The sequence below is a fragment of the Indicator indicator genome, chromosome 2 (genome assembly GCF_027791375.1).
Source record: "Indicator indicator isolate 239-I01 chromosome 2, UM_Iind_1.1, whole genome shotgun sequence".
In the NCBI taxonomy this organism is placed as follows: domain Eukaryota; kingdom Metazoa; phylum Chordata; class Aves; order Piciformes; family Indicatoridae; genus Indicator; species Indicator indicator.
The window spans coordinates 27,841,192-27,867,832 of NC_072011.1; the positions used below are offsets into that span (position 1 = coordinate 27,841,192).

The 26,641-nt window shown below is 41.3% G+C and overlaps 1 protein-coding gene across 6 annotated transcripts in view; it reads left to right on the forward strand.

Moving 5' to 3' along the window:
• Positions 1 to 18,885: 18,885 nt before the first annotated feature.
• The window catches only part of AFDN (afadin, adherens junction formation factor), a 119,331-nt gene continuing 111,575 nt past the window's right edge, over positions 18,886 to 26,641 (forward strand). For all 6 annotated transcript variants that reach the window (XM_054399127.1, XM_054399125.1, XM_054399126.1 and 3 more), the window contains exon 1: positions 18,886 to 18,996. In XM_054399127.1, the coding sequence (XP_054255102.1) occupies positions 18,886 to 18,996 (111 nt within the window). The remainder of the gene's footprint in view (positions 18,997 to 26,641) is intronic.

Sequence of the window (26,641 nt, forward strand, 5' to 3'; positions counted from 1 at the left end):
CGTCAACATCTGTATACAAGAAACAAGCACACTGATGTTTTTGAAAGAATGTGTAAAAGTAGCTGTATCCAGTGTTTTTCTACAGAGACAATTGGCAGCAGCAAGCTGACATGGCACCACCTTGTTCAGCATGTGGTCTGTGTCCCTTTTCTACACTCTCTCTAGGCATCCAAGTCTCTAAACTTTGGGTTGTATGCAAGAAAACAAGCAACACTCTGATTTTAGCTACCTGAAGTCTGTTGTATCTAGCTTTTCATGACTAGCCCTGTATTACATCACACTTTAGGAGCTGAGGCCACCAAACACACATGCACTTGTGCTCACATATGGCCTTGCCTGAGTGAGCAAGGGGAAGCTGTCCAAGTTGATTTGTTTTAGGGGACAGGGGTCTGCAGCAAAGCTTCCCCTACCTACAGGGTCTTTTTTGTTTAATCCAATAGCTGCAGACTTACCTGCAGACTCTTTCTTCAGGTTAAGATTCACTGAGGTCTTTGGTCATTTTCACTTCACAATTGAATGTTAAAGCTTCTAACTCCATGTTTCTTGCCACCTCTCAGCCAGCCATTGCCATTCCCACAACAGAGTCAGGACAATATGCGTCAGCCTCTGGCTGATAGGTGGGACTGTCCTGAGGAATGACACACAAAGCCATGATGATCTAGATGTCTAACCCAGGTCTGCTGTAACTGGCCCCATGCTACTCATGAATCAGGTCTGAGCTTCTTTAATTTCCAGCTGAGCAGTGCAAAGTGAATCCTCACTGATTTTAGTTTGCTCAAGACATCCCGTTGTGAATGGCAGCAGCGGAGGGACTGTAGCACAAGCAGCTCAGGCATTTGCATGGCACACAGGACAGCAGAAGCAATAAGGAAGAAACTTCACAAGATAAGCGGCTAAGTCAATTCCATCCATTCATGATGGTCCCCAATGATTGAGTGCCACGAAAATGATCAGGGGGTTAGAACACCTCTCCTACAAAGACAGGCTGAGGAAGCTGGGTTTGTTCAGCCTGCAGAGGAGAAGGCTCTGGGGAGACCTAATAGTGGCCTGCCAGTACCTGAAGGGGGCCTACAAGAAGGATGGAGAGAGACTGAGGCCTGGACAAAAGGCCTGTAGTGATAGGACGAGGGGCAATGGCTTCAAACTAGAGAAGAGCAGATTTAGATTGGATGTTAGGAACAAATTCTTTACCATGAGGGTAGTGGAACACTGGAACAGGTTGGCCACAGTGGTGGGTGGGGTCCCATCCCTGCTGATATTCAAGGTGAGGCTCAACAGGGCTCTGGGCAGCCTGGTCTAGTTGAGGATGCCCCTGCTGACTGCAGGGAGGGTTGGACTAGATGGTCTTTGGAGATGCCTTCCAACCCAGACCATTCTGTGATTCTGTGATTTCACTGCCATGTCAATGGACACGTGAATGAGCGGGCAGCTGAGATGCTGTCTTCAACTACTAGTGGGTTTGGCACATCTTGTATGTCCAAAGATTAGGTTTAGTTTCTGTCTGTTCCTAAATGCTTTGAGAAAACTTGACCTTAATGTAGACAATTTTAAATTTAAATATTGTGTATCAGAGCTTTTTGCTGGTTTTGATTGGCCTTAAACCCTAAGTTCCACTAGCACAATGCAGTAGGTGAGAAAATCCTAGGAAATTGGATGGGGATCAAGAAAGCTGGTCACTTGTTTACGTTGACTGTGTGACAGCTTTACAGGTCCTGAGTTGAAAGAAATGAAATTCAATATCTTCTCTATTCATTAATTCAAACATTTAAACAAATTATAAAATTAAATATTGTTATAATCTGGCTAATATAATTTATTTAAAATTAATTACAACAGATAAGTCTCAATATTATACAGGCATGTAGTGAAATTACTTTAAAGAAAAAGTCATCCTTATGCATTTAAAAAAGAATTTAAAAAGAGAGATGTCCTGTGGTTTGAAAGTACAGCCGAAGAATCTTACCAAAACCTGTGAAATTGTGACTGAAAATGTTAACCTTCTTTGTGCTGAAATAAAGCTACCATTTGAAAATCTAATTGTCTCAGGGAGGGTTATTAAAGCTTTCTTCTTAGTGTTATGTTGCTTATGGTTAAGTACTCAACCAGCTCTGGTGCTTTTGAAAACCATATTGTCAAACTTGAAAATGTAATCACCTTTTCTTGTCTCCACTTTCAGAGATGTTTATCAATTTGTTAAGAAATCTGAAAATTCTATTTACCAATAGAATTTAGATAATTGATGCTTTTCAGACTTCTAAACTGTGAAAACACATAGGGTCTTTTAGGTGTCTGGATTCATACAAAATAAAACCTAGGATTGTAGCCAAGAAGCCAGATGGTGATCTGCTGGACATCATATACCTTGAACAGACTTGTGCTCTGTTCGAGATGACTAGTCACATCTTGGTAGGGGGTACTTTTTAGTGATGTGACTTTCCTCTGTCTAAGGTGGATGGTCACAGAGATTTTAGAACATTAATTTTTCTTATCCTTTATTTGGATGGTTCTTTTTGCTTTTCAAAGCAGCTCTTTGAAGTCTTTGTACAAATCTGGTGTGAGGCCTGCCTCGAAGTTACGCAAGTTACCAAAAACTTTCAGAGCCACTCCCTAACTAACATCAACTTTTATAAATTCTACTTTAAAAACTAATTTAGATACAGTAAGTGCTTTTCTTCCCACAGTGCCTCTCTACCTCCAAATATATACAAAATCCATAGACACAAGATCACTTTAGAGGAAACTGGCGTGCTCTTATCTGGCTGAAAGGTCTTGAGATAACATTGTGTCACCAGTTTAAAGAAAGTTCAGCATAAAAATAGAAGTCACTACTTAAAGTGGAGCCATGATAAACAGAAATTACCAAGCATTTGCCCATCAGCAATATTTTGTATGGTTATTCTAAGTTTCACTACGGTGAGTTTTTTCTCAGAATCAGCTGATAGACAAGATTTTCCTAGCAACAAATAGACTCCAAGTCAAGCTGTTTCTCAACTGGAAATTCCATCTTGCGAGGGGAAACCTATTCTAAATTAATGTGGGGTGAAATTCATGTAAATCGCTAAATTGTGTTTATCATATTTGCATTCCTTAAACTCTTCCCATGCAGGAAATCTGGCCTTCACAGCTCCCTGTTGTTGATAGCCAAGAATGGTTGAAATATATAGCAAAGGCTGTAGAAGTTTCTTCCTCTGTGTTATTTCCACTGGGAGTTGCATTTATGGGAATGCTACCATCTCCTAATAGCACCAGCACTTTCTACTAGCAGTAGAAAGTATTATTTACATGAATCCATGTAGATGTTTACATTATTCTCTCTGGGATACTGCCTCTGCATGCCGTAGCAAGCCATCTTTTTTCTGCAGTTAGAGTAAATAGAAGAAAATAAACATTGTGCAGGTGAACATGATGAAGACGACACAAATCATTATATCTGTGATGACTCTTAGAAGGGAATAGAAGCATAAATGCTAATTCTTTGTATGTCCTGAAAAAGGCAGCCAATTCATGCTGCTAGCAGAACTATTGTGCTACAGCTACTCTTATAGGGAAACTGTTCCTGTAAGTGACTCTGCAGGGCAGATGTAATCCACAATAAAGTGAAGAGCAAATAGAAGAATTTGCTCACAAACTGCCAGTGCTGAGAAGGACCAACTCTGCAGGCTGCAGGTAGATTATCAGAGCGGCATCACTGAGAGATGCAACTCAGAGAGTTTGCAGGTATCTGATTGGGATGGAAACCCTCCTCCACAATCACCTAGAAACTGTTCTTATTTCTTCATTCTCTACGCTGACATAATTCTACTGTCATCTCTGTCTCTGCCTATGCTTCTCTGGTCTACATGCTTTACCTTTCTTCTCTTGCCTGCATTAATTTTTGTCCTACCATCCCTCACTTTTAACTCTTTATTCTTTACATGTATATTTCTTCCTTTCCTCTTTTGTGACTCCAGTCACATTGTCCATTCTCCTGCACACCAAAAGGCTTGGGGATGGAGTATCTGACACTCCACGGGTCTAGTACCCTGGAAGGCTGTGAGAAGGGCTGTTACCATGGTCATAATGGAGGAAAGCCTGGGCTGATGGACAGCTGCTGAAGCCAGTGGTGGTATCTGTGTGAGATATCACACTTGGCTGAGATACAATACCCATAACAATACAGAAGGAACATGAGTATTTTGTAAGTTCACACCTTTATCTACAGATGCAGTGACACCAGGAGTGGCACTCGCAAGGAATGAGTGGACTTCTGGTCACTCAGTTGTATTTCCTTATATGAATCCTGTGACAAACACTGGGGACTAAAATGTATATTCATGCATTTTGAGTTACATAGCCACATATATATGCATTGCAGCAACTATTAAAATTCTTACGTATCCTTGATTTCACGCTGACTTTGCACTGCATCTATATCACTATAAAAGAGGCTTAAAAAATGCACCAGATTTTCAGAAAATGTAAATCAGTTTAGTTCCACTGTAATGTGCTGCCTTGACTTTGGTGTAAATGTAATTCACACCTGAATCACTGGAGGTGCACTGACTTGTGCCAGATAGAAATCTGAATTAAAAACTTCATAAAGCAACTAATATATTTATCCACTTGCACCAAAACAAGCTTGGGTGAAAGCAAACCAGTGTCTGTAGTTGTGCTACTTTCCATGGGACTGCCAGAATTTTTTGTTTAGAATATGTGACTGACATATGAAATTATCCATGGGATCAAATATAGAACTGCTACAACTGCTTCTCTGCTGCTAATGACTTCTTCCAATTCTCAGTCATATGACTAAGGTTTTGATTATCTATTATGTATTGGTAAAGTAATTATTTTTATTGAATTTAGTAACAAAATAATTGGCTGATTTCTTCATGTCTGAAGGACAGGTTAATTTGTACCGAGTTGGTTTTTTGCTTGGTAACTCTTTCATAAAATGCTTTCATTTTCAAGGGAGATATGCAGTGGACTTAAGCTGGCAACTGCTTAAACTGGCAAATTGACAGAACTGCTGACATACATGAGTATATAATCTGAGTAACCCTTAAAACTGAGTCCTGCAACCTATTCTTACTGGCACTGAAGCATTGTGGTCTTTGCTACTAGCTCCTCTTCCAGACATCTTTCAGCACTCATCCCTCAGGCATAGCCTGGACTTCTTGAATCTCATCTCTGCATCGTGCCTAAATCAGAGCTTTTTTCCTTTGATCGATTTCTTACTTTTACTAAGTCACAAGAGACTTGGTAGAGTCCTGCCTTCATATGGCTGATCTGAGGATGGTGCAAGTGGAGCCTTCACCACTTGGGTTCTAACACTTTCTCATTGAACTCCTTCTATGACAAAACACCTGTGAATAGTGTGCCTCAGGAGCAGATTATAAGTGGGGAAGTCCTCAATGCACAGTCCCTCTCAAGAGAATCTGACAATAGAATTGACAGACAGACGACATGCTGAGGCTGCTGCTGCTGTGTATGAAAAATGCACTTGCACCTCCTCTCCACACTCTCCCTAGTCTCTAAGGCATGGAAGCTATTCGGACTAGCACATGCCGGGGTTCCTGGACATATCTAGGGTACTTGACAGATACTCAGCCCAGGCTGATGTCCATGGCCTTTGGCCAGAGACAGCTAAGAATAGCTGCATTTACCAACACCTCTCAAAAATGACAGCCAAGAGCAGCATGAAAGGTATTCTTCCTATGGGAGGCATGGTGGGTGAGTGGGTAGGGGGGAGGAGTCAGGAGCCTGCCTCCTCTTTTTGCTTCATTGATTCACGTGGTATGTTTCCTGCTCTGTAAAATGGGATGGATGGATGAAAGGAACAAATGCATATTATGGTTAATTTCCATACCTTAGATTTTATAAACAACTATTAGGCTTGCTCATGATTTTGAAAAGCTCCATCAAAGTCAGATGAGATCATGATGTGACTCCTTCCCTAGCTCTGAGACTCAGTAGTCAGTGGACCTCAAACCTTCTCATGTGGCAGGTTTATACACTACTCTTTGAGGTACAGTAGTTTCCAAAATGTAGGCAAAAAATCACCAGTTGGGCATGTCAGAGGAGTATTCTCACAAAGGAACTTGTCTGCCTGACTTGGATATTAAAATTTTGACAGACAAGATCTCCTTCTGTGGTAGGTGAATTTCCTTCTGCCCTCTCTAAGAAGCAGCACAGGCATTTGTTCAGTAGCACAGTGTCATTAGGTACTTAAGCGCAGGAACTAGGTAGATGTCAAAGCATGGTAGATTGGGGCATAGCCCTGAAAATATCAAGCAATAGAGAATCCACCACAGCACAAGGTGAGCCTCTGGTACACAGGTCTGTCTTCTCCCCTTTCTCATTGCTCTCTTATGTGTGCACTGTGTTTATACTCAAAGAAAACAGTGTAATGAATGTGATGACTTGTCACCCTCCACTTTTACTCAGCAATCTCTCCTCAGGAAGGCCCACTGCTCCCCTGTCACCTGCTCCCCTGCTCTGTACTGGGCTCCTCTGGCTGCTCCTGCCTTCCAGCCCTGTGCAGGCCAGAGACAGGCACTGTGTGAACAGCAGAAAAGATGACTGAAGCCCGGAGCTGGGGTGGCAGTTTCCATGCACAGTGCACAAGGTCTGGGAGATGCTGAGACATAAAGTATGTGGTATGGAAAGGATTTCCTGTCATTGCTCCAAAATTAAGGAAAAGAAGCATTTCCAGAAGTCCAATCAGAGCACTGAGGTGAAACTCCAGCCCTGAAGTGCCCCCTGTGAAAGCCTCTCTTGCTAACAGCAGAGAAGCTGCAGTGAGTGTGGCTTTCCCATGGTAAAGACAGCTTCTGTGAGCATCTTGTTATCAGCTTGAGAAATTATTGAAGACCCTAATTAAGGTCTGAGTTCACCTAAATATCTGTAGTCAGGAAAGACAGGTAAGTATATATATAACTTAGCATGAGCTGAATTATATTCTCAGCAAATATAAACCTGCCTCCTAGAATGGGCAATGCAAGGCAAAGAAAGACATGGAAGAGTGAGGCAAGAAAAGGAAAGGAAAAAGGAAGGAAGGAGGAAAACAGAACAGGAAAAAAAATGAAAAGGTAGAGAGAGTGAGATGAGGACTTTCTTATAAAATGAACACATTTTATTTCATTCTTCTCTTGTCCCTTCTCTGTGTATCTATATTACACATTCAATATTACTTTTGTTTTATCACTGTGCATTAAGTGTGGCAAACACCTTTGCAAAAATTCTTGTATCATAAATGAGCCTCAATTTTCTGTTTGCTACAGCCTATAGCAAATCTATTTATACCAGTGGCTAAGGATTATTTCTTTGCTTGAAAAACATTAAATTGGTAGTGAGAAGGTCATTTTAGTGCGTTAGGCTGGGTTCTTAACTATTTAATTCGGTTTGGATCTGGTGGAACTTTATTTTTCCAGCACTGGTGTGAAACCTGGAATAACCCTTTCAAATCTCCTGTACATTTGATCCAATAGGCTGCTGTACAGACACCATAGCAAGGCTGGGTAGTTGCAGTCTCTTTAAGGAAAATAATTATCTTTAAAAGGAATAATAATTTTTGAAAACTTGGGTTTTTTTTAATCTGCATGGTCTAATGAAGCCCATTGAGCTCAATACTTTATTTGCATATGACAGAATTAAATTAACATCTTCTTTAAATCTTTTTCAATTTCTTACCCTTGCTGAAAGGCTGAGGGTATAGCTGCTTTCCAAGGACAAATGCAAATAACTAGAACTCTGGAAGATCTTGTAAATATTTCTGAAAGCACATTTCATATCCTGCATGCTTTTCCTTCTTGAAGTCTGTGTGGTGTAGCTTGTTCTGAGGAGCAAATCTATGGATCACGGGAAATTTTAACAATGACAGTTGTCTCTGACTTACAGCAATGCTCCTACCACATTAACAAGTAATAGAGCAGTCCATAATCCTTATCAAAAGAAGAGCTATCGTATATATTTATATATATAGACACACATATATATATATATACATATATATATATACACACACACACACAATTTTCAGAGCCATTGCAAGCAATCTGTGTTCCACTGAAAACAACCACCACTGCTTTCCTTATGGATGTCTTGGCATTTTATCTATAAGCAACCTATCAGATTATTTGGAATGGGCTTTACACCATTCCTGATGCAACTTAACAGGTCACTTCTTGACCTAAAAGCATGACATAGGGGGAAGAAAAAATTAACGCTATATACAATTATTTCCATTTAGAGAGATTTGTAACTAAGTTCTTTCCACTTCCAGACATCAAAAAGTCTGATTTTAGGGAAAGAAATCAGTTGTACTACTGCACATAGAATTGAAATAGGTTTTCCTTGAGATATTATACATTTTTTAAAAAGATGTATAAAAAGGTGTATTGCTAGAAAGAATGCTACTGTGCACATGTAGGATTAATCTGATAATGCTTTGTACTCTCAACCAAAACAATACAATACAGCCCAAAGATTCAGGAAGAACTTGATATGAGAAGTATGGCCTGATTTATGCAGAGCTAACCATTGTGCCAGGAGGCCCAAAGGACTTGGTAAGTGCTCCAACTCCTACAGTCAGAAAGACAAATTGCTCTTTTGTTGGATGCTTGGATGCTAGTGTCCCCTTTCAGAAAAGTCAAGATACACTTGCAAGTTTAAAAGCCCTATTGTTTACTTCCAAGCTAGAAAGTGTTCCAGTGAGAAAGGTTATCTGTTTAGCTAGTTAAAAAGAAGGCAAAATGGTATCTTTATAAACCAGCAGGTAAGATATGGGTGTCATAAAAGGGAGAAAATAGGAAGCACCAAAGGGCTATTGAACAAAACAGAGAAATGTGACAAGAGCTAGTGTTGGAAGTTGAATTTGGACACATCGATTGAATAGGACATACCTCACAGCACCAAGGTTGGTTAGCAGCTGGAACAAACCCCACGAAGTTTTTTATCCTCTCTCTCTTGCCATCTTCAGTTCTAGTCTTTATGAAAGACAAGACTTCACCAAATATAAGTCACTAATTAATCCAAAGACCAGCTGAAGTACATTCTACAGTTTGTATTAAGCCAGCACAGATCTGTTGCTCATTATGTCTCATATCTAATGGAATAAATGAATCTTTCCATTGCTCCCTCTGCACTAGGGCACTTGTGTCACAGCTCATGACTGCAGCATGGCATTTATATTATATCTTCTTATCAAATGTTTTCTTAGCCCACTGTCAATCAAAAGTTACAGTCATAAGGAGCTGTAATCTCACCATGCTGTCTTCTCATACAATAGTAATTTTGATAGATTAAGGTCAATAACTGCAAGGACATCCCTCATAGGCTAGGGATTTCAAAACAACCTACTCAATCTGAAGTACCTGTGTCTTGGGAAGACTACTGTGTTCTAACTTTAAAATACTGCTAGCAGTACGTCTGCTATAGCAGGGAGGCCTGCCAGACTGACCCTTTGACTCAGCAGCTTGGTGAGGTTTGCTGAGCTTCCTGCTGCCACAATGACCTTGATAGTGATACTTGAAGAGGCCAGTGCAGCACCACGTAAAAGCACTGCAGCAAGAGTAGGTGGACCCAGAATGGTTGATCTCCCTTGTGCTCCAGGGCCAGGGATGAGCAGGCAGAGCTGGCAGGGAAAACCTGCAGCCTGGCAGCATGCCTCAGCTTTGGAGCAGTGCCTCCAGACTCCAGTGATTTGTTACATTAATCTGTTTACATCCGTCTGCCATAACCATGTTGGGTGAAGTATTTTTGTGTAGCTGTTCTGTTATTCCCACATTCAGATAGTGGCTATTGAGAGGCAAAGGAGACATTTTTCATGTCTCATGGTTTGCCTTTGTTAAGTGAAGATTCAAAGGTGCCTTTGACGGCTGGGAATTTACAGCATTTAGGAAAACAGGTCACTAATCTAGGTACCTATTTCTGTGCATGTGCTTCTAACTTTAGTTAGAAAGAGTGAAAGTGATGACCTGCCTGTTTTGAAAAGTGATATGATTCAGCAGATCATTCATCCAGACAGCTGTACTCCTCCATAATCTCAGTCTACAAAGATCTATTAATTCTTGGTTTCTCATGTGATTGGCCTGCAGTGCTGGAACTGGATAACTTTCCTTGGGACATAAGCCTTGAAAACTCTACATTGTTTTTGTCAGACCTACTCCCAAGCTGTTTGTATTTTGGTGGGGTTTTTTGTTTGGTAATGTCTAAATGCACTATTACAATGTGGAAACAACATAAAGGCAAATTCTGCACTTTGAAAAACTGCATACAAGAAAGTTTGTCTAGAAGTGTTGACCTCAAATGTGTTTACAGGTAGAGTGTACTGTGTTTAGGACTTGCTTAAACTGACCCCACAGTGCCTTGCTGGATAATATTAAGTAAGAACACTCTTAAAAATGTGTTACATTACCTATGAGGCTGTATGTTGTACATGACAGGGTCATTAATAAAATCTAGCTGCCATTGTGTCAGCCTCCACACATTGCTAGAAGATGGTCATTTTTCCCCGTTCCCTGTAGTTACACAAAACTGCCCTCATGGGGGAAGTAGCCAAGGATACAAAATGCTGATGATTATTGTACCAGGGTCTGGCAGTCATACTTCCTTTCCAGCAAGCTGTATCATGTGATGCATCTTGCCCTTACCATTTTGAGCTGTGCCAACTGCTGCATACCCACACAAGAAGATGGTCCCTGTCTCAAGGTAACATGCAAATCCCAGCACATATTGAAACACAGAAACGAGGAAAGGATTATAATAACCAGACACAAAGGGGAAAGATGCAGAAAACACAATAAAAATGTGAGCCTTGTGGTTAGCATTTGAAGCAGAGGTCACAGCATGTCAAGTGTCTTGTTTGTTCACAAACTTATTGACTGCAGTGAATTTAGAAGGATCTGAAAGAGGTACCTTTGTGATTTTGGCTGGGTCTCTTCCCACAATCAAGGAGTGGCATGGGATGAAAGGTGAGAATGTCTGAGGAAAAAAGTGCACAACCTTACATTAAAGGTTAGATTCAGAGAGAAGTCAAGACTTAGTTATTTCAAAGTGTAACTATTGAGTATTCCTACACTGGCAGATGCAGTGTTGAATACAGACATTCCATCTAGCTGTCTAGGACAGGAGACCTGGGAGAATTTCACATGTACAAGTTTAGCCAGATGAGAAGAACAGAGTTTTGAATATAGCCCAAGTATCCCTACTTCACGTTCTGCAATGTAAATGTATTCCTTAATATGTCCCCTTGCAGCTATTCCTTTCTTTACTCAGTTGGGCAGGACTGAACTGTGATAATCATAAACTGAAAAGCAGGTCCTTCTTTGAGGTTGATGCGTTCAGTTTAATGCAGGTTGAGGGACTTCTCATCTTTTTAAAAATAAGATGCCCAAAGCAGCTGTATCATGCCTGATATGAAAATGGCATCACTGGTTAATGCAACGGTAGGCTGTGAAGGGAAACCTATACCACAAGAAAAATAAAAGACTGAAGCTTTGGAGAAGCTTCCCATTACTCTCAAGGAGGGATTCATCTCGCTCCTCCATAGCCGTCTAAAACTTAGGGTTTAGTCCTGCCACAAATAGGTGGCAATTGCTCTCTGGAACTGGTTGGTTCTTTCCAGAACCTATAGAGGAATTTTAAACTCACCCTCTCACTCTAACTTCTAGACAATTTGGATGAAATAAATCCCACTGTAGGATTCTACAGAGAAGTGCCAATTTCTGTTGCTTTTCATTTGTACATACAAACTCTATTTGTATTCCATATTTGTTCTGGACAAAGTTCTCAAGAATGCAGGAGCATTACTAAAGAAAATTTGCAGAGAAAAGGATTCCTATAGAGGAATTTTAAACTCACCCTCTCACTCTAACTTCTAGACAATTTGGATGAAATAAATCCCACTGTAGGATTCTACAGAGAAGTGCCAATTTCTGTTGCTTTTCGTTTGTACATACAAACTCTATTTGTATTCCATATTTGTTCCGGACAAAGTTCTCAAGAAAGCAGGAGCATTACTAAAGAAAATTTGCAGAGGAAAGGATGGGCTTTTTTTGGCCGAGTACACACTTTCACAGATTTACACCAATGTTTTCACTTATAAACTTTATGAGTACTTGGTTTTGAGGATAAAGCTGTCCACACACAGGACTTACTCATGCTATATGATTTAAAAGAACAGCAATTGTTCGAGCAACTAATTGAATATTCATTATGTTCTTAGCTCAGTGATACTTTTAAGTGAAAATCCTTTTGGTACTTTTGGATTGGTTCTAAAAAAGTGACATGAAACAAAAAATCCAATGGCATGCTGACCCAGTTTGCTGGCAAATCAAACATTTCTAACAAAGCTGCTCAGATGTGGTCAAATGACTTATTCTCATACATGAAATGTACATATGAGTTATAGTCATTGTGTGAGTGTGGAAGCAGATTAAAATGAATGCTCTTAATTCTCTATACAATGTATGCTTTGAATTGCATTATTTTTTTAGTGAAGTAATTACGGAGTGGAGAGAATGTGTGACGAATGGCAGAAGGTTAATTACGAGACCAAACACACACTACATCTTGCTCAAAGAACCTTGAAATTATCACACATTGTTGTAACTAATAGCCTGGTTTGGACCAATGATTGGAGAGCTACCCTCAACTTAAAAGTAAGTGCAGGACTTCTATCTAAGCATCTTTATCATTTTTACCAATAATGCTGTATACTACAGAGAGATTAGCTACATTTTTGGAGATGGAGGATACCACTTTATTTACACCGTCCCCTTGACAATTTTACATAGGTGCTATTTTTTCCTTTTCCTTCTTATAGTTGGCAACTTCTCACCTCTGTTTATAGCACAGCAGTTTTGGAGAAAATACTTTAGAGATCTGTGATTAGAAATAAAAACTATCAGAAAGCTTTTGTGGTACCTGCAGCAGCTCTGAACTTACTGATTGCATTTTCAATTATATGAGATAAGGCCAAGAGAGATCATCTGATAATCTAATATCTATAGTGACCATTAAATTTGCCCTCAATATCTCTACATTGAGAACAATGCTCCCTAGACAAAAAAGTGTTTTCCAGAAAAGAATTCAGTATTCATCTGAGGATGAATCCAGTATGATTCCAGTATTAGGCTGACACTGACTGCAAACCCTTAACTGGGCTCTGATCCTCTTCTCCTGTGCTCTGACTTTCAGGAGCTGTTCACCTGAAGGTAAACATACATCTTTGATGAAGTCAACATGAATGCTCACATGCTGCAAGACAGCCAAACTCTTATCCACCTTGTTAAACAAGGATCCAAGAGCACACTTCAGTAAAGACAAAATCGAGGCTGTGTGAGCTCTGAACCTAACAAACACAGGTATGCCTGAGCACCCTGACCAGGCAGAGGACATTGCCTTTGAAGCCAGCTGTACAAGAAGAGCTTCTAGGCTCTTTTTCCACTGCTAAATGGTCCACTGCAGCATTTCATCATCCAGATCCACTTCTTTGTACCCAACCATCTGTAACTTAAATTGCTGGCATGAATTACTATGAACTGCATAGCTCACAGACAACTCTGGGCCACAGACTAGGTGTCAGCATGTACCAGCAACCACTTCAGCAGGCAATTTGAATTCTTCCACCCTCTTTTAGAGCTAAAACTATTTAAAATCATGGAGGTAGCCAGGCTAGTTGGCTGTAGAGAAAGGCCCTTACAATGTCTATTTTGTTAGTGCAAATATAACTCGAGGGGTCTTGACCCAAGAAACGTTTAACAATAAACTACTTTGAAGGATCTTCATAGTAAAAAAATAAGCATTTTCCTTAAGGGAATTTTCTTGTCAGTTTTTGCAATTCATCCATACATAAATCAAAAGTAAGATGTATTTATTAAGATAGCTGCCATTTATACAGCTTTGTGTTTCCCTCTCCCTAAAAATAGTGAGGATAATTGAACTGAAAATCTAAAGATTTCCAGAAACGAATTACATAACTTGCCACACTTGTCCTGTTTCCCCCTTTACTCTCTCTCCCTTTACTTGTAATTTAAAGAGGTCAAGGTTACTGAATACAAGTTCCTGCATTCAAGCAGTAAGAAAAGGGGGATCTAAGTGCACAAAGATTTTTCACACAGCATGAATTTGCCTGTACGTACTGTTTGTTTGTTTACCAATTAGGCTATGAAATTGATACTTTGATACACAGTGTTTGAAATTCTTGCAGGTGAGATAATGGTACATTGAAAAACTTCTCTTCCCTCCCTGACTCATGTGTGGTTATAGTGTCCAAAGCTGCAATCCTTATTCCAGCTAATTCAACTCAGTGTGCGTGTCATCCATGTAAGGACTGCAGCTTGACCACCCAGGTTTGCAATGTTAATGTTGCACTAATGTAAGCTTTTGCACTGTGTTACAGCTCCAATACTGCTGCTCTAGAAGCACATGTGCACTTGGGAAGCCATGAGTAGAGTTACTTTAATAATTTCAGCTTTATTTATGAATTTATAATTTTCAATGCTGTGCCGATTTACACAGCATGACACTATACATCAGATGCATGCTTCCTCAGAAAATTAATGCCACATTCTGGCAACCATATGGGCAGCTGGCAAGCAGCCAGGAAACTAGCAGAGCACGACCCTACCTTCACACAGAATTTCTCTATACAAGAGAACTGTTTGCATGAACTGCACTAGCTAAGAAGCAGAAATAAGAGGATCCTATACATTGTTGTTGTTTATAACCATCAGATGCCTCAGGGACAGGTGTACATCAATATGATTAATAAGAGAAGCTGCACAGATGTGACTCCCTTGTGGCAGGTAACCACAGGGGTATGGCACTTTCAGTGTCTCAGGCAATAGAGAGGATTGCAAAGGCCTCCTTGTTGTCCGTGTTTCTGCTTTATGGTTCTAACTTCTAGTTGTTGCTCTCACCTGTGACAAAATGCAGCTTGCAAGCTCTACAGGGAAGGGCAGTTATCTTATTTGTTCTGCAAAATGCACACTATACATTGAGTTAGCTTAGTTATCTTAAACAATTTAAAAAAAAACAAACAGCACTGTTCAGTAAAAAAAGTAGTAAAAAACGCTTTTTTTTTTTTTTCACTAGCACTTGCATGTAAAGCAGTTTTTGTTCCCCATTCTTTTGCTTCTCCCATTCTATTACTTCTTATCAAGTACATGATCATTTATAGAGTTAAACTTAATTCTCCCTGGAACTTCAGTGGCACTACCTATAGGAATTCTGGGCTGAATTGGAAACTCCTCAGATAGGATTCTGCCTTTTCACTATGTGAATGATAAAAATCTCAGAATACAGAGGAAAATCTAATTTAATGGTTTCAAGTAAATTTATGCAGTTATCTTAAATGGAAGATGTCTTGGCTGAAAATCTTTTTATTCCCCCACAACTACTCACACTTGCTAAGCTTTACAAAAGCAGTTTTACTTCTCATTGCAAGAACCCTATTTAAAAAAAAAAAGGGATTGAAAGTGAAGCTGCACACATTTCCTACTGTAAACTAGCTGGTACACAGTAATTTTGTGCTTTAGCTCTCTGCACACTAGCCTTTCCAAGATCAGGGCTTATGCTTTATCTCCCACAGTACAATCTCCATGCACATACAATCTTGCTGGTTCACTCAGATAAATGCTTGTCTACATTATTTTTCTTAAACCTTGATGTTGTACCAAAAATGATGCTTTCTGTTGACAGCAACTTGTAGTGCAGATAAGAGTGGGCCTAGTTTCTTTCAAGACTGCTTCAGCATTGTCCAGCTCAGTGCAGAGCTCATCAGCAGCGTAGTCACTGCTATCTGACCATCAGTATCATTTCTGTTGCTTCTGTCACTACAGAAATATATCATAGTGACATGGGATTTCTGAGAAATGACATCTGAACATTATTAACCTGCTCCAATTTTGCTCAGTTTGAGGGATTTATTTGTATCCAGGCTGCAGCGTAGCTACAGTTTAGGAATACTGTCTAGCTGCAGTTAAAATAGAAATAAATTCACAGCTGAATTTATTTATTCAGTTTATTTATTTATTCAGTTTATTTAATTTATTTATTATTCACACAGTGTGGGTCTAGCACACTGATAATTTTATTCCTGGTGTTCCCTGGCATTTGAAAACTAAGAACACGAGCAATGCTCTATCAACTACTTTCAATAGCCAGTTTTTCCAGAGCAACTGCTTCTTTTTCTCGGGAAACTGTGTTCAGTTCTGGGCCCCTCAATTCAAGGACAGAGAACCACTTCAAAGAGTCCAGTGCAGAGCCACAGAGATAATGGAGTGGAACATCTCCCTTATGAGCTTGGAGGAGGCTGAGGGGTGACCTCATTAATGTTTGTATATATGTGAAGGGTGAGTGTCAGGTGGATGGAACCCAGGCTCTTTTCAGTGATATCCAATGACAGGACATGGGGCAACAGGTGCAAGCTTGAGCATAGGATGTTCCACGTGAACACAAGAAAAAACATTTTCCACTGTGAGGGTGACAGAATGGTGGAACAGTCTGCCCAGAGAGGTTGTGGAGTCTCCTTCTCCGGAGACATTCAAAACCTGCCTGGATACGTTCCTGTGTGACCTACTCTAGGTGATCCTGCTGTAGCAGGGGGTTGGATTAGATGATCTTTCAAGGTCACTTCCAACCCCTAACATTCTGTGAAAATCAATTTCATCCATGCAGCTCATAATAGCAAAATAGTGACTTATGCACACCCTGCACCTAAAAGCCTCCTTCCTAGTCATGAGGTAATGCAGCCACTGTTTCTTATCTCATGTCTTGAACAATCCCTTTTCATCTAAACTCAGACAAATCAACACACCACTCCACAAACGTCATCCATGACAGAGCATGCAGCTATCTGCCTGGGTTGTGGACTATCACATCATATATTTTACATGGTTTCTTGATCTTTGTAAGCACTGCCAGAACATCCAAGGTTACCTCACAGCATACTCTTTCTGGATATGGAAAAAAAATCCAGCATAACTTTTTTTCCCTTTTACGTAAGAAGTGTTTTATTTTTTTGTCTGCTTTTTTCTTCTATTTCTCCACAGGCTCTCAGAAGGTCTTTCAACACCTCCCCAAGCTTGGGACTCAAGAAACCAGATCTCTTCCATCCTTGAAACTGTAAAGCTCTAATACGGCAGTTACAGATGTAGGGCAGAAGTATAACTGCCCTTCACCTGTAAAACCAGAACTGCTGGTACTTACACAGCTACACTGCTGGATAAAAACAATAATTTAATTGCTTAATGTAGAGAAGGCCTCTGAGGAATCTCTGTCTTCAAATAACCTAGCTAATCAAAACTTCATCATCAAAATGCACTCAACTCCCTCAGCAAAAGGGAACTCGAAATACTTTGCCAGGTACACTACAAAGAAACATTTCCCCCTTTTCAACCACCTAAGAAAACAAAAACAATCCACACTTGGACAAACAAATTCAAATGATTGCTCAAGGACTAAGTTATGGTGGATGCCCAATACAAAACATAATTCAGCAGGTTAAAAACGATGCCAAACCCCCAGACCTGTACTGGACTCCAGAGTCTATAATATGAGTGATGCCTCTTACAACTGACACACTTTGTGAAAAGCCACACGTAAATTATATATCTAAAAAGTATTAAAACATATCTGATGCTTTAACTTTATCTCACATTCATCTCCAGCTGTGGAAATTTCTGTCAACACAATCTTTACAGACAATTCCTTTAAAAAAGCGCTCCAAACCCACTCCATGAACAGTATCAAATACATCAGCACCCGGGGGAGCAGCGGAGCGTTCTCTCGCTTGGCAAGAAGTCGAGACACAGCCTAGGTGACAGGCGAGAGACCGCAGGGTGAGCAGGCGGCACCCCCTACAGCGACCTTGACCTGGTCACCCACTGCGGCCATGCGTCCCGACCTCTGCCCGAGGGCTGGGAGAGTTTCGGAAGGGAGGGCTGGAAAGTGGGGACGTTCCCGCTCGCCCGTCCTTCGTGGGCGCGGAGAGGCCACGGCGGAGCCGCGCCGGCCTCCACCCGCAGGCTCTTTGTTCCCGCGGCCGCGGTGGCCCAGAGCCTTTGTTGCAACGACAAGCCGGCGACAGGCCCCGCGCTGCAGCCCAGGCTGCTGCTGCTGCTGCTGCTGCCGCCACTGCCGGCCACCCGCCTGCCCTTCCGCGCCCCGCCGGTCTCCGTCGTGCCAACGGCCGTCTCCAGTCACCAGCCGCCGCCGCTGCCACCCCCCTCTTCGCGCCAGTCCACCACGCGAAGGCTCCCGCCGCACCTGGCCGCCGCGCCCCGCCCCGGACCGACCACCCCTAGTCCCCCGACCCCTCCCTTCGCCGGCAGGAGCGGGTGGGAGGGGAGTGGGCGCCCTCCTGAGGCGCGCGACCGCCGCCAGAAGCCGGCGAACGCCGGGAGCGAGCGCACGCGCGCCCCGAGAGAAGGAGGGCGGGCGGCCGGCCGAGCGGGGGCGCGCACGGGACGGTGTGTGAGGGAGCGAGCGAGCGAGCGAGGGGAGGGCGATACCGGGGCGGAGAAAGGCGGCAGCGGTGGCTTCGCTCGGCTCAGGGCAGGCGAGTGGGGACAGACGCTGCCGAGCTGGGAGACACAGCGGCCGACGACGACTTGGGGCATTCTTCCTCCTCCTCTTCGCGCCCACTCCCTGCCCTTCCCCCTTTCTTTTTTTCTCCTTCCCCGCTGTCCTCTGGGGCCGATTGCTATCGGCGGCGCGATCCCGGGGCGTTTCCGCGGCACCCGTGCCGACAGCGGCCGAGGGGAAAGCCGGCTCCTCCCCTCCCGCAGCCTGGACTGAGGGACCCCCCGCTTCGATCCCGTCTCCGCCCCTCGCCAGGGCTCGGCGGAGAGGGCCCGGCCCCAGCCCCGGCTCGGCTCCTCGGCGGCGGGCTCGGCGAGGATGTCGGGCGGCGGCGGCAGCCGGGAGGAGGAGCGGCGCAAACTCGCCGACATCATCAACCACTGGAACGCGAACCGGCTGGACCTGTTCGAGATCAGCGATCCCACCGAGGTAAGAGACTCCGCCGCAGACCCTCTTCCCCGGTCCGGCTGGCTAGCAGCGGCCCGGCCCGCATCCCCCTCTCTGGGCCGCCCGAGAGGTGAGACACTGCGCCCGGGCCAGGCCGCGCCCGCCTCCGCCCCACGGTCAGCCTGGCCCCCCGCGCCGCCTCCCCCCCGGCCGAGGGGCTTGGGCATAGGCCTTCCTCTATTCCGCGTTTAACACGCGGCCCCCTTTGACCGGGGAGGAGGCTTCGCTCCTTGCCGGGAAGGGCCGGGAAGCGAGTGTCGGGCCCCTCGCCGTGCCCGGACCGGCTCGGGTGAAAGCAGGTTGAAGCGGCTGCTAAGAGAAAGGGAGCGCAGGGCCGGAGTCGTCTCCTCCTCCCTCCGCTCTCGCAGGCACATGCCGACCATGCGGGACAGACGGCCCCAAGGCAGGGAATCCTCTGGGAGCTGGAAGTGGCGAAAGGGGGGCGAGTAAGTGCCGTAATACAAAAGCTAGACCCCCCCAGACTCCGAAAGGGGCTACCTCTGTGGGCTTTTTTTAAACTGTCTGTGACTTAAGCAGAGCAGGAGAGCGATTAGTGAAAGAGAAGGACTGAGAAGCTCGCTGGTAGGCTTTTTTTGTTGCTGCCTTTTTGTTTCTTTAAACATTCAGCTTTGTACAGAAGGCGCCTCTTACAAAGCAACCTGCTCTACTTGAGCGGCTCTCCGGGCCGCTGGTGCAATCTCCGGGTTAGCTTTCCCAGGGCGTGACGGACGGAGTGCTTTGGTTCGCTATGTTAGAAAGCTGCCAGCGCTCACTGTAAAGTAAATATCAGGAGCAGGTTCGTAGTCCTCAGTTCACATGTTGTACCGGAAAAACACAGCGGGTAATTTCTTCCTAATGAAATGGGTGTTTCTGATGGCTGAGAGAGGCTGGGTTTTACTCTTTTAAAAAAAAAAATGTAATAGTCAAACCACACCCTACCACTACCCCTTGTCATGTTCCCTTTGGCTGGTTAGTGCTGTGCGTCTGGTTTGAAAGCGGCGGCGGGGGGGAGGGTTGGGGAGGCAGGTTGCAGCCTTGGTTGTGTGTGACAGCACGCTCACTTCACGGAGGGTGGAGGCTGATCATTGTGCGTGTTCCCGGGGAAAAAGAGGAAATTCACACTTGCTCTTGGCCTGGCCCTAGTCCTGGTTGTTTATTAACAGAAGCCTCTTGAGAAATCAAGTTGGCTTCGTCTTGGAGCTTGCTCGTGTTTCTGCACCCAAGTGCTGGCTGCTAGGGTAGCCACAAAAAGAAAAAAAAAAAAAAAAAAAAAAAAGAGTCTTGAAAGCAATTCTAAGATTATTAAGTCTGTGATAACTTGAAAATGATTGCTTTGAGTATTTCAATTCTACTCATTGGAAACTGTTTCTCAAATGCCAAGATAAGGGTTTTCTGTGATTATTTTCTACGTTTCATAATAGTTTCTGTGACTGGAGCTCCATCTTTGCATTGCTTAGGGTTTATCAATATCCATGTTGGCTGACCATTGCTTGTTCAAAAAGGTGGGCAGAAGGTAGTATGATGGAGCTTTCGTGATTGTATCTGAGAATGTAGCACAGTCTGTCTGGAAATGCAAGCTGATTGCTAACTGCCTGTGGCTCTTTTTTTTGTGATTAATACATTTGTCCCTTCCCAGTACATGCCAACACTAACTTGTTTTCTTGGTGTTTGTGGCAGATTGTGCTTCTGTAGTTTTGTTAGTAAACAGTTTAGTAAACCTCACCAATTTTTATGTCAGTCTTACATGTTTATCATAATTAACTAGATTGGACATAAGCTACCAACTTCATTGCTATGAAAAGAAATAATAATTCTGCTTGCATTAGCACCAGACTTCTGCAGTTAAGCCACTGAACCTGTATAGGAGCTACTTACCACTATCAACAATGACCGTTATTTCAGTTGAACTACTGATACTAAAAAAGTCTTGTATGTCTAAGCTTTTTTGACTACTAGGTCTAAGTATGTTTAATAAGACTGCAGGTGCATTTACAGCAAACTGGCAGTAGGTAACAATTTTATCTATAAAGTATATTTTTCATCTACATGTTACAAAATATAGTGTTTTGTTTTGTTAATTTTTACAACTTGAGTACTGTGTCCAGAGAAGAGCAGTGAGGCTGGTGAGGGGGTTGGAGGGCATGTTGTAGGAGTGGCTGAAGGAGATAGGTTGTTTAGTCTGGAGAAGAAAAGGCTAAGGGGAGATCTCACTGTTCTCTCTAACTACCTGATGGGAAATTGTAGCGTAGCTGGTGTTGGTCAGCTAGCAATAGGGTGAGAGGAAATGGGTTTAAGTTGTGCCAAGGAAGGTTTAGATGGGACATTAGGAAAAACTTCTTTACAGAGAGAGTAGTGAAGCATTGGAATGGGCTGCCCAGGGAGGTGGTGGAGTTGCCATACCTGGAAGTCTTTAAGAACCATGTAGATCTGGTGCTTCAGGATATAGTTTAGTGGTTATGGTAGTTAGGTTACAGTTGGACTTGATGATCTTAAAGGTCTTTTCCAGCCCTAGTGATTCTATGACAAACAACTATCCCCATTTTTTTCACCATTGCTCTGAGATGACCCAATTTGGCAATATTTTAAACACATTTATCAACTTAAATGAAAGCCCTTTTACTGGACTTCTAAAAAACCAACAATTGCTTGTTGTTTTGCCTGCTTTTCCAGGCTCAGCCTGACTATTGGTCTTGCATATCATACGGGCTTCAGTGAGTGTGGCATCTGCAAAGATGCAGTAACCTGGATATGATTTTGGTTGGGAATGCCTGAGGTGGGTCAAACTGGATCATTTTAAACCGTCCAGACATGGTTGTTGGCCTGCTGGGATTAACTTTGCACCTAGCACATGTCCGTACTGCAAACTGTCACCCAGGAGCTTCTGGTTGTATGTAGCACGTTCAGAATATTAAGACGGGATTATTATAGTGATTTTCCAGGAATTTTTTCATTCTGAAAAATCTGGTTCAGGTGATTTGTCTTTTATGTTTCCTATATAGAGAGAGAGTGGGATTTCCAAGAGGAGCTAATCACTTCACTAGGAGTAGGCTTTCAGGGAGATTTATGTGTACAGAAGAGTGAAGTCTACATTAAATTGACTAGAGTTCTGATGGTATAGTTCAGGCAGTGGCAGTGAAATGTATTCACATATGACCTACTGATGTACCTCAGTGTTAGTTTTGAAGGTTTAATACTTTGGTGAGACACGATTGCTGTAAGTCCATTGGATCCTCATAAGTTTAATAGTGTAAAATGTGACTAGTTTTTGAATGTATAGATGGGGATTTTTAAAGCAATTTAAATGTGTGGGTTTTTATAGCAAAGCACTTCGTGAAACTAATCAGCTCAAATACCTGTTAATATTTCATTGTGTAGACTAGTCCTAAGGGATTGAAGATTTGAAGAGTTAGGCACAAATCATTTCTTAAAGTATATTGCCTGTAAAATATTGAAAAACAAGAGCCTTGGATAGGGCATAGAGTTTGTTGCTTTTTCCTAGCTTGTGTCATACGAGGTGTTAACTAAGTCATTCAGTGCTATTTTTCCCCAGCAAAACCAGGGATAAAGGGCACTGTCTGTTTCATGCTTAGAGTTGGATATTCTTCTGTCTGCAGTCTGAAGAAGGTTGAAGACTTCTTGGGAGTAATGCTTTCATGTTTTCACTTACACTTTCACTGAAGTCACTTGTGGACTCATTGAAAGCAAGGTGGTAATTTTAACTTTGTTAGGTATTTACCTATTTTAACACTTGTTGCTGTTCTGAGAAACCTGCCAATCGTTTGCATTAATTTAATTAATTTTTAAGATTTTTTTTTTTTGTATTCAGAATGTAGCTGAGAGAAGCTCTGAGAAGCTTTAAAATTTTTAGTTAACTACTGATTAAACTTTAGTGGTGTCGGGAGAGATGCTAGGTACAGACCTTTCCTAAATAGCTCTGTAATGCTCATGCTAATTTATACTTGGCTACACTTTACTGTGTGTGTCTCAAATGATGAGGCAGCTACTCACTTTACGAAGTTTAAAGATATAGAAAATTTTGGGGAAGTGTGGGAAGAACCATGTTTTTGTAGATCGATCAACAGTGAAATTCAAAATGAAACAGTATGTTAACCCTTTTCTTTAAATCAATTTCTCCTTTCTGTTCCACTTTCTCCTTGCATTTGCTCCAAGCATTATTGTTCATAAGCTGGTAGATAAATTATTTATGCTTACATGCTTTCACCTTGATTGATTGTACAAAACAACTGCATGTGCATGTTTTGGGGCAGAGCAAGGAATGCAAATGCTCTGTAGACTATTTTGTTTGTCACTGTCAGAATAAATATAAATACTCCTGAAAGAATTTAAGATTTGTTGGTTTAAAGTCCCATACATGAACTAGGTGTTATAATTATTGCTGATCTTGATGACAAAATAAGCTTTCATCTGTAGTGTGCATTCTGATAACAGTATGAGAGGAAGAGAAGTGCTGTGTTTTTCTGAACATGATTTGGGGCTTAGGAATGTGAATTGAATTTAATTTTTTGAGAAAGATAGGTTTATGGACTAGTGGGATTTCTTTGATAGTGCCGCAAAGACTTGGGGATTGTCAGAAATACTGATCTGTTGTAGGTTTGTTTTGTTTTTTTTTTTATGATGGAGAAAGCTATTCTAGTCTGATCTAGTAGTCTACCTACATGTTAACAAAAGTAGAAAGATTTAATAAAAAGCTTGGAGAAATAACATGTTTTGTGTTAGCAACTCTGTTTTAGTAGTTACTTATAACTTCTAAATGGCTATAGTTTTTAAAAAAATCAAATTTGGACAGTCTTTATGGCTGTTTGATTTCTTTTGTAGTTTTGCTGGGGTTTTATTATTATTATTATTATTATTTTTATTTTATTTTTATTCCTGTCCAAAATTCCCTTTTGTTAAGCTCTGCAGGAAGGTATTAGAAATAACTCTGCAGGAAGGCATTAGGAATAACTCTTAAGAATGAGGGTGGCTGTTTTGTTTAGTGTGGGGGTTTTGTTGTTGTGTTGGTTTTGGGTTGCTTTTTTGTTTGTTTGTTTTGTTTTTTGTCTTTTTTTTAATAACACCAGAGCAGGAGAGAAATTAATATATATGTATTCGTTCTAGTCAGAATGTTTTAAATGCTTTTCACTGGCTTTAAATACAAATAGGGAATCTATTTAGGAAAATGGTGCACAGTACAAGGATGAAAAGATAATTCTAAAGTTGATGCAATTTTGATCTTTATTCTTTTGGTTCAGATGTGATTCTAATTCATTAAAAGACATAGGGAAGACTGATACATGACACATTTATCATCTTTCCAAAGCAAATATGCAACCTTGTTGCTTAAATCTAATTAAAGCAATTAAAATTCTGTGAAGGTTCATCAATAGCTAGAGGGTGGGGGGCAAAAGGATGGAGCCAGACTCTTGCAAGTGGTGCCTAGTGACAGGACAAGGAGCTGTGAGCACAAACTGGAACCCAGGGTTTTCCACCTGAAGATGAGGAGACCCTTCTTTGATGTGAGGGTGCTGGAGCCCTGGTGCAGGCTGCCCAGAGATGTTGTGGAATCTCTATAGACTTTCAAGACCTATCTGGATGTGATCCTGTGTGACCTGCCTTAAGTGATCCTGCTTTGCCAGGGGAGTTGTACTTGATGATGTCCGGAGAGCCCTTTCAACCTGTTATTCTATGATCTGATAATAAGAATTAGGAATCTTGGGAATCTACAGTGATTTTAAAACATACCTGCATGGTTGCTTACCTGTAGGTTTTTAAAAGTCTGGCTCTGAGACTTTAAAAGGGCTCATGTTTTAAGACTGGGGTTAGCAGTGACTATTTCTGTTGCATTACATGTGAAGCTAGTAGTGGAAGTGCTAGCATAGAGGTAGAGAAGCATCACAAAAATGGTAGAATTACTTGTTCTTTCTCCTCATGTTGGATTCTACAGCTTTCAGTTATTTGAATTAGTGCAACTTGGCAAACTGTATGGAGACCAAGGAGGTGATGAATATATCTGAAAATACCAAGTGTACCAAACCAGTGATAGAAAATAAATTATCTTTTGCAACAAATATTTGAGGCAATATTTAGACACTCTGGAAGAATATCTTGTAATCTTAAAGGATTGGGCCCTGCACTTCTTACTGAGTAGAATATTTTCCAATCATTACTATCACAAAACAGACACAGTTCAAGAGGGGGTAAAAACACTGAGTCTGAGTCCTAGTTCTGGATTAGAAGGGCTGGGAAAAAAAGAAATCATGGACCCAAGACTGCTCATTTGCATCAAAAGAACTATTTGGAAACCAGTTTTCCTGTAACTGAGTAAAAGTGAATAGTCTGTCCTTACAAATGAAATATCTAGAGACTAATAAGAAGTTTGAATTAAGATTTTGACCACAATTTACAGACAGTGTAATGCCATGAAAATATTTCTAAGCAGCAGCTTTATGCTGTGCTTTTAATATTGCTTATGTAAATTATTTCTTGAGTTAGTGAATAATTAGCTCCATACAATTGAGACATAGTGGAATTTAATTCTCTCCTGATCTGTGAATCTTTTCCCTACCTAAAATGCCTTGGACAAGCATTATTCTTCAGTTGAAAAAAAAACCTCGTCCTCCAGACACGTCAGGGATTTACTTGGGTTTCACAAGTGTGGGTTTTTTCTGGCAAAACAATTTGCTTTTCAAAAAGGTTAAACCAAAATGACTGGAACGCACTTAAGATTTCAGAGAAAAACATTGGTTTGTAATTAATACAATTTTGCTTTTGTCTATAACAAATATTCATCTAAATGGGGTAGAAACCCCTAAACTTAGCTGGAAGATGTTACAAATTGAAATGAACTGTTTATGATAAGGCTGTAGATTTATCTTTGTGTCAGTATTTGTTTGAAAAGTTGCTTTGTTAAAAATTAAGGGAAGTAGATTGTTGCTATGCAAAATTGTTGCGTAAATAATTTCTGATACTGGCTCTGATGAGGGTGGAGTTGAAAATCACAGCATGAAGTAATAAACAGAATGAATGTTAGGAACTTAAGTGAAATTTAACAGATATTCTAGGTAAGTAATGCAATATTTCCAAAAATTAACTTCATGCTAATGGAAGCCTTTTCTGAAGTATATTTGAGTAAAGCACTACTTAGGTAATTCTTGATTTTTGTTTTTTTTTTTAATTAAATATTTTTTGCTAGGAAAAATATTTGTGTATAAAATATTTGAGTGATGCTCATTCCAGTGAATAGTGATGTATAAGATTTTGCTTAAGCTTGTGAAAAAGGTTAGAGCCTGTTAATTTCTGCAGTTAAGATTTTTTTCTCCTTGCAATATTGATTTTTACCTTAAAAATCACCTGCTGACAGTTAATTACAATAATGTTTTAGGAGGGTGAGGTTTTTCTCCTTTTTTTTTTTTTTTTTAAACTGGCTATAAAATCCCAACATAGGAGTGAATTCAGTAACTGTTTAGTAGTGTATTCACATTAATTATGCTTAAGTAATTGAGAAGATAAGTGGGTAGCATCTTACATTAGGTCTATCTCATAGCAGAGTCAAGAATTACACTACAAACAACTGGTGAAGGGGTTTCTGCTCTCTAGTTTGTACATCAGGATCAGAAATTATAACTAA